Genomic DNA, 7,500 nt, shown 5'->3' with positions numbered 1-7,500 from the left:
ACTTTCATAAAGATAAAAAGAATAAACTTCTTCAGAAAATGCGTGCATGCAGAAAAAAAATGTTGCAATGTTAAAGACTAAACAAATGGAAGATCTATTTTAAATTTTGGTGCTAGCAATATGTAGCATTCCATTTGCATTCTCTCCCTTCATTATATCCTATATTTCGATTATTATTTAAGTTAACTGATAATAAACCACGGATTCTCATAAGATTTCCATTGAAAAAAATACACATTATAGACAAATCTAATTAAAACAGAAGATTAATTTGGTTTAGAATTTGTTAGTAGAACCGTATTTTATCGTAATTTCATCAAAGCGTTGGCATTTGCTTATCAATTCTTTAGAATATCTTACTTATTTTTGTATTCACTCTAGAAAATAATACGATGGTGACTCATTTAGTCATCACAAGACATTAAAAAGTTTATTGATGAATACAGTGTATATCTCAAAACTATTACGTACTTTATTGTTGAATTACTGTAATAATCTCTCCTATTTCAACCTTTTGCATGTAACAGGTAGAATGTTTACATTTGATTATAAAAATTACAGACATTGTCTTTTAGGCCATATAAATTTTCCTCTGGAATTCATTATTTTATGTTTTACGTAATCCACTTTTTCCTCTCTTTTTTAGTGTCATTTAATCCAAACAGGCTACAAATACCCCACAATAAGGCAATGAAATAAGTTGGTATTATAAACAATTCAGAAAAAGGTCAAAAATTCAAGAGATAACAAGTCCCCTGGTAGTTACAAACTTAACTATTAAAGATTTGATAAATTCAAGATATCAACAAAAAAAATGTGTTTCTATTTTTACACAAAGCTTTTTGTGAATACGTGTTCCTGAAAGATTAAGACATCACGAAGGCGATTTTTTTTTTCTTTCTTTCTTTCCCAACAGCCTTCTTCGTTCAGTTTATATAATCTTTCACATCCTTGTACCTAAAAATCTCACCCCTGAATTCTTTTCATAACTTTCATGCATTTTTTTTTTCTCTCAGAAATCAGCTCCATCTTGAAAGGATCTCTAAAGACTCCATAATCCCCACACAATCATGCACGTTTAATTCCTTGTTTCTTATTCTTCTGTTTGTTTATTTTTGTTATTCTTTAAGATAGCCGACCCCATGCAGTAAGAAGTAGTAACGTCGTTCCTTGCACAAACAGGTGATTGCTCAAGGGCTCCTCTATGGTAAGAATGCTTACTTCAGCTCTGGTTGGAACATAATGGACGGTTCCCTCGTGATCGTCTCCTTCATAGATCTCCTCATGTCTATCTTGGCCTCCACCGTCACACGTATCTTCGGGATCCTTCGAGTCTTCCGCCTCCTTCGCGCTCTGAGGCCGCTTAGGTAGGTCGCGTTGGAGAGGATTTTTTTTCAGTTACGTTTAAATTTGCTGATGTTTGTTTTAGATCGGTAATGCAGCGGCTTGATTACTGGTTATGCACGTTAAGATAACAATAGTATACGCCTTTTTTTCAACGTCTCTAGATTTTGTTTATATTTTTTCGTATTGATGTTCACTGGGTAGGCAAAATTTCTTTGCGTCTACCAAAATATCGTTCGTACGATATATATATATATTTTTTTTTTTTTTCATTTTCCTAAATAACTTAATAAAAAAATCCATTGTGAAAAAACTAAAACTAGGGAAGTAATGCTGATGATAAGTAGGCATAATGTAGATGTAATGGTTGATAACGGTTAAATACAACCACTACACACGACCACATTCCAACAGAGTAATCAACCGAGCACCCGGGTTGAAATTGGTGGTCCAGACGTTACTGTCCTCCCTCCAACCCATCGGAAATATTGTCCTCATCTGCTGTACATTCTTCATCATCTTTGGCATCTTGGGAGTTCAGGTGGGATAAGAACTAATCTAAATTTTATTATTATGGAAATATATCTGTGCGCTAAGGATTCTGAAATGTGTATCATAATCTTTTAATATTCAAACTTCCCATTCTTAGATTCACTCTTTATTTATAAATGAAGCATTTTAAAATCTCAACTCCATTTCTCTCTCACACATAGTCTTCCCATTGTTTCCCTTCCAGCTTTTCAAGGGTACCTTTTTTTACTGCGAGGGTGAATATATTAAAAATGTCACAACCAAGGACGAGTGCTTGGCAATTCCCGGCAACCTCTGGCTCAATCGGAAGTACAACTTTGATGACCTCGGCCAGGCACTCATGTCGCTATTTGTCCTCTCTTCGAAGGATGGCTGGGTCAATATTATGTATACAGGTCTAGATGCTGTGGGGGTCGACCAGCAGGTAAGGAGAAGTGTCTTAAAGTGATAGCCAGGTGCGTGTTTTCGCTGTCTTAATACATGGGAGGTTTTCCATGTGCTTGAATTTTATGTATAGAAGATAAAAGATAGAAGACTATTACATTAAGTTGGAATATGTTTGGCTGCTTTATCATACATAATGTCTCTTGAATGAATGCTATTAACCTTTACTATGATCTTCCGTGATTAAACAGTATGGAGTTATTTAGTTAATCCAGTAGATATCCAAACGTCTTTCTATAAGAATCATGAAAAGAAATAGCATCGCAGATTAAAATTTTATGAGTAGAGAGATGATGTTTACTTACAGAAGAAATCCTGAATTCTCCTCTTCCTCTTTTCAGCCAAGAGAGAATTATTCTCAGTGGAGATTGTTATACTTCATCTCTTTCTTGTTACTCGTGGGATTCTTTGTCCTGAACATGTTCGTCGGAGTTGTCGTGGAGAACTTCCACAGGTGCCGAGAAGAGCAGGAGAAGGAAGAGAAGGCTCGGAGGGCAGCCAAGAGGGCCAAGAAGCTGGAGAAGAAAAGAAGAAGTAAGCTTTTAACTTCATCATGTAATTTAGGAAATTTTTTTTCGTTGTTATTTTTTTCTTGAAGCTGTCTTACTTTTTTTTCCTTTTCTTTTCTCTTTTATTAATGTTATCTTCAGTGAATTATCATGTGTATCGCTGGGTCTTCTATGCCCTTCGTCATGTCATGGTATTGTCACGTATTTCTTACATATGTCTATTGTAACTTTGTCTTCAAGTAAAACAGCGACGTACTTCTTAATTTCACTTTATGATGCAGCTGCATTTCTCTTCTCTGAGATTACCTTTCACCTCTTCCTCCTCTTCTTCTTCCAAAAAATAAGAACTAGAGAAATTCAGGGAAGAGAGAATAAAGAGTCTAGTTGCAGCAGGCATAGATCCTTCAACAGTTGACATCGAGGCGGAAATCAGAAGACGCAGAAGGAGGAAGAAATTGCTGAAGCTCATGAGGCTTCAAGAACGTAATGGGTGTTTATGGGTGAACTAGTTTGCCATTAGAGGCTGAGCTGTAGAATTAACCGTGACTAGTGGCTCGAGCCTTTCCCAGACTAACTCCGTAAAGGCTGTTCGTGATCAGATGCCTTGGGTCTTTAACAAAAACACTCATGGTACTTGCATGCAGACATGTTTAAGGTATCTTTGATTATTAATTGTTTTGAGGGTTCATATGGATTGCATATTATTATGATAGAGGTTTAGTTATGATTATTCATTCTCTACATCATGTCAAAACACGAAGTAAATATTAATGTAGATAACATATTGATTGCTATAGTATTGAAGATTAACCAAAGCAAAGACAAGAATTTAGACATATTAATTGTGTGTGCATACGTACATGTATAAATTGACATCTATTCACATACGATTTACATGCTCTGCACCAGATAATTCAGATTTACAGAGTTTTTGAATAATGAAATGGATACCCAAATTTAAATAGGAGGTAGTTTGTTTTCCTTTTTTTTTTTTTTTTTTTTTTTTCTTAGGGTGTATGATCCATTGATTTTCGGGATTAGAGGAACAGCTACCATTCAGCAACTGAATAACTACTATTGTTTTCCAAATAGTGTATCTTCACTCAGTTATGTGTTGTTGTTTTTTTATCTATTTTTCATCTGTGAGATCCTGTTTTTTATTTGCTTTATCATAGGACATGGAGAGACATGTCTCCTTCACTATTTTTTGCTGTTCTATGAATTATTAAATATTTGATGTTTGCAGCTTAAAATACCTTGCGTATGATGTAATGAGTTCTCACTTTATGTATATTTAATTAAGATCAGCAGCAGCGTGCCTTATATGACCGTCTCTTCCCCAGAAATGCGTGAACCACCTTACTACAGCAGCTATTCCAAGGCAAGGCTTTTCATCCACAATATCGTGACCAGTAAATATTTTGACCTTGCAATTGCCGCTGTCATAGGTCTCAATGTCGTCACCATGGCCATGGAATTTTATAAGATGCCAAAGGTGAGGTTCTTTGACGTGATGCACAGTATTATTGGAATGCTTAGAATCAGGAAAGAAATTGTTTTTATGAGATTTTCCTGATCATGCGTTAAATGAAAATTCAGGAATAAGACAGAATATGACCATTGTCTCAATATAAACAAAAAATTATTATCAATAATATATATTTACTATTTCAATCATCTTTTTCATTGTGATGCTTTGTTTTACAGGAACTGGAGTATGCTCTTCAGATCTTCAACTATTTCTTCACAGCAGTGTTCATCCTGGAGTCTGCCATGAAAATGCTAGCTCTCGGTTGCAGAAGATACTTCAAGGACAGGTAGTGCCAGTAGCCCTATCCCCTCCGTCTCTCACTTTTTGAACACGGATTGTGGAAGTCTGCAAATGAATCTAAACGTTGGCAGATTGACGTCACAGATAGCCTCTGTTGTATTAGATTCAACTAATGTCATTTGATAATTATCTTACACTATGTGGAGTTTTTTTTTTTAATGTCCACTTAAATCTGTATTAGAAAGATACTTTAGATTCATTTGCTAATATTCTGCTCAAGAAACCACTTCTTTTTATGGTATTACTTTGAATTCAGTTAGGAAATAAATAAAGGAATTTTGTTTGATAAAACATACCAAATTTTAGAATGAGGTGACATGATGTATTCTGAAACTAGAGAAGAAAAGAAACAATATATGGCAATATGTCAGCCACAGGACAAGTAAAATTCATGTTTAAGTAATTTTTTTTGCAATTTTTCTTTCAAAATACATACCTATTTTATATGCTTATACACAAAATATATAAGCATATTTTTTTACTTTCTTTCTTTCTTTCTTTCTTTTCTTTCTTTTTTTTACAGAATAAAATCAATCTTAGTTAACATTGACAATTTAGTAAATAAATATTCTAGAATACGAATTGCCACCGATAATTGACTGTCAGCATTTTAGATGACTCATTCCTCTCTGCCTTGGGATTTTCATTATACTGAAGATGTAATATTATGATTTTTTTTTTCGGTAGGTAAGCATTGTTTTCATCATGTACTCGAGTCCAGAGAAATATTATATATTTCCTCCCATGATCCCTGTTGAGTAGAATAGATGATAAAGAATAATAGATATTCTTTTTCTTTGGTTTATTTGCCAATACTGGAAAAGAGACATTTACGGTAGTTTGGTTAATCTTGTTGTAATACATTTTATACTATATATATTGTATCGATTGATATACTGGAGCTAAATAGATATAGATGCACACATACATTCTCAAACATAAGCACAAACAAAAACACTCACACCAACAAACACACAAATAAACAAACACACACACACACACACACACACACACACACACACACACACACACACACACACACACACACACACACACACACACACACACACACACACACATATGCATCCTGAAGGTGACTAGATCTCTCAATTTTTTATGCCTGAAAATCATGTATTTTTTTCTGCAGAATAGGAATTTATTTGATATCAATATCATTGAGTCCCATTGATTCCATTTTGGTTATTATGCATCACACTATCTCTTATTTGGCTCCATGATTCATTTTACTCTTATTCCCATTAATAAGGTGATGAACCAGATGGGCAGGTGAGGCCATCTGAAAAAATATATTTTTTTTTCCATTATATCCACACATATGCACCACAGGTTTTCCAAGAGGCATGTCATACCCTGATTTCTTATTTAGAAACATCAAAAGTGCTGACAGGGAAAAAAAAAGTAATACCATATTTTAAATGTTAGATTATGATTTTTATTTCATTTCTTGTATTCCTGCAATGAAGATCTCACCATGTTTTTAACGTTTCCCTCATCTTCGATACATCCACCCGTTTTGTCCCTGGTGGTCTAACTTTTGTCCCTGCCCCTGGGTGGACACATCCCCAGCGAGGAGTTTAGGTGAGGGAGGACTTCCTGCAGTGCTTACCTAGACCCACACTCACTTCTATATACTTGGAACTTATCCTCAGCCTTTAGTAAACTCCCAGCCTTTGCTTTACTATATCTCATTGCTTTTGTGAACAGGTAAAAATTAGGTCCTCTTACCTCCCCCCCCCTCCCTCCCTCCCCCCTGAAAAAAAGTCCTAGCTTTGTACAGCGCAAGATAAAATGCAGCATAAGAGAATGTCCTTTGAGTTACCGTAGATTGACTCTCAGAAAGGTTGGGATGAAAAGTATGTAGGTGTCAGTGGAGGTGTTGGTAGTCTGCAGCTATAGTATCAATGTGTGTGTTGCCAGAAGACGATTGACAAATGGCCAGCATTTACTAATATGGACGAGATTGTGAAGTTTGCTACAGCTCTTCTAATTCGATATTTATGGTGATCATCTGTGTAGTTTGGAAAGATGTTTATCTATTATGCTTTATTAATCATTAATGCTATAGTATTGTGTAAATTCTACATCGTGAGAACTTACAATTGATTATACTATACATTATGATCATGAAAATCACATCATACCTCTTACACTGAAAATCTAGCATTTCCAATTACATTTCACATTTCAAAAAAGATCATTTTTAATGTACCACCATATATTTTACACACCATAATATTCTAAGTAAAAGTGTTAATTTTTGAAGATCCTTAATGATAAGGCAAATGATAGAAATTATACATTCAGTATACATTTAAATCAGATAATACTGGTCCATTATAGTTATGAAGGCAGTCTAGAGCTTATAGCCTTGTCTAGTAATGGTAATTGTCGCAACCCAAACATCAGCAGTGAAGTTACTGGCATATCAACCTTCAGTTTCCTACCCCCAGACTCTAATTCTTAACTATCAGGATAATCTATCAAACATAGGTATACGGATTCTATGATTCGTAGTGGGTAAGATCTTTTTGACTTTTTTTTTTCAATTTTCAATTTTCATCTCATTAACCAATCATAAATAAATACAGTATTTCACCAGTTGATGCTATGGGTAAACATAGATATGTAGCTGGTATTCTAATATTTTTCCCTTTCCCTGGGCTGCAACGCGTATCCACTAGTGGGTAAATAATCCAGGAATTAGTCATATGTAGATTTTTTTAAATGTTTTACAGTACTTTTTTATATGCATTTTCCCCCTCTGCAACGAATACAACCTCAGTGTTTGAAAGAAAAGTGACAAACTGAAGGAATTTCATG

The 7,500-nt window shown here is 34.6% G+C and overlaps 1 protein-coding gene across 1 annotated transcript in view; it reads left to right on the top strand.

Moving 5' to 3' along the window:
• The window catches only part of LOC122254850 (voltage-dependent T-type calcium channel subunit alpha-1G), a 117,966-nt gene that overhangs the window by 86,538 nt on the left and 23,928 nt on the right, over positions 1-7,500 (top strand). Inside the window, exons 26-33 of the mRNA XM_086540224.1 lie at positions 1,183-1,367; positions 1,759-1,885; positions 2,081-2,299; positions 2,661-2,853; positions 3,174-3,311; positions 4,172-4,323; positions 4,536-4,645; positions 6,247-6,258. Coding sequence (XP_086396350.1) covers positions 1,183-1,367; positions 1,759-1,885; positions 2,081-2,299; positions 2,661-2,853; positions 3,174-3,311; positions 4,172-4,323; positions 4,536-4,645; positions 6,247-6,258 — 1,136 coding nt within the window. The remainder of the gene's footprint in view (positions 1-1,182; positions 1,368-1,758; positions 1,886-2,080; positions 2,300-2,660; positions 2,854-3,173; positions 3,312-4,171; positions 4,324-4,535; positions 4,646-6,246; positions 6,259-7,500) is intronic.

This window comes from Penaeus japonicus, unplaced genomic scaffold (assembly GCF_977035675.1).
Source record: "Penaeus japonicus unplaced genomic scaffold, GWHDUDI00000001_assembly GWHDUDI00000009, whole genome shotgun sequence".
In the NCBI taxonomy this organism is placed as follows: domain Eukaryota; kingdom Metazoa; phylum Arthropoda; class Malacostraca; order Decapoda; family Penaeidae; genus Penaeus; species Penaeus japonicus.
Note: the sequence above shows the minus strand (reverse complement) of the source record. Positions and strands in the feature narration are given on the sequence as shown.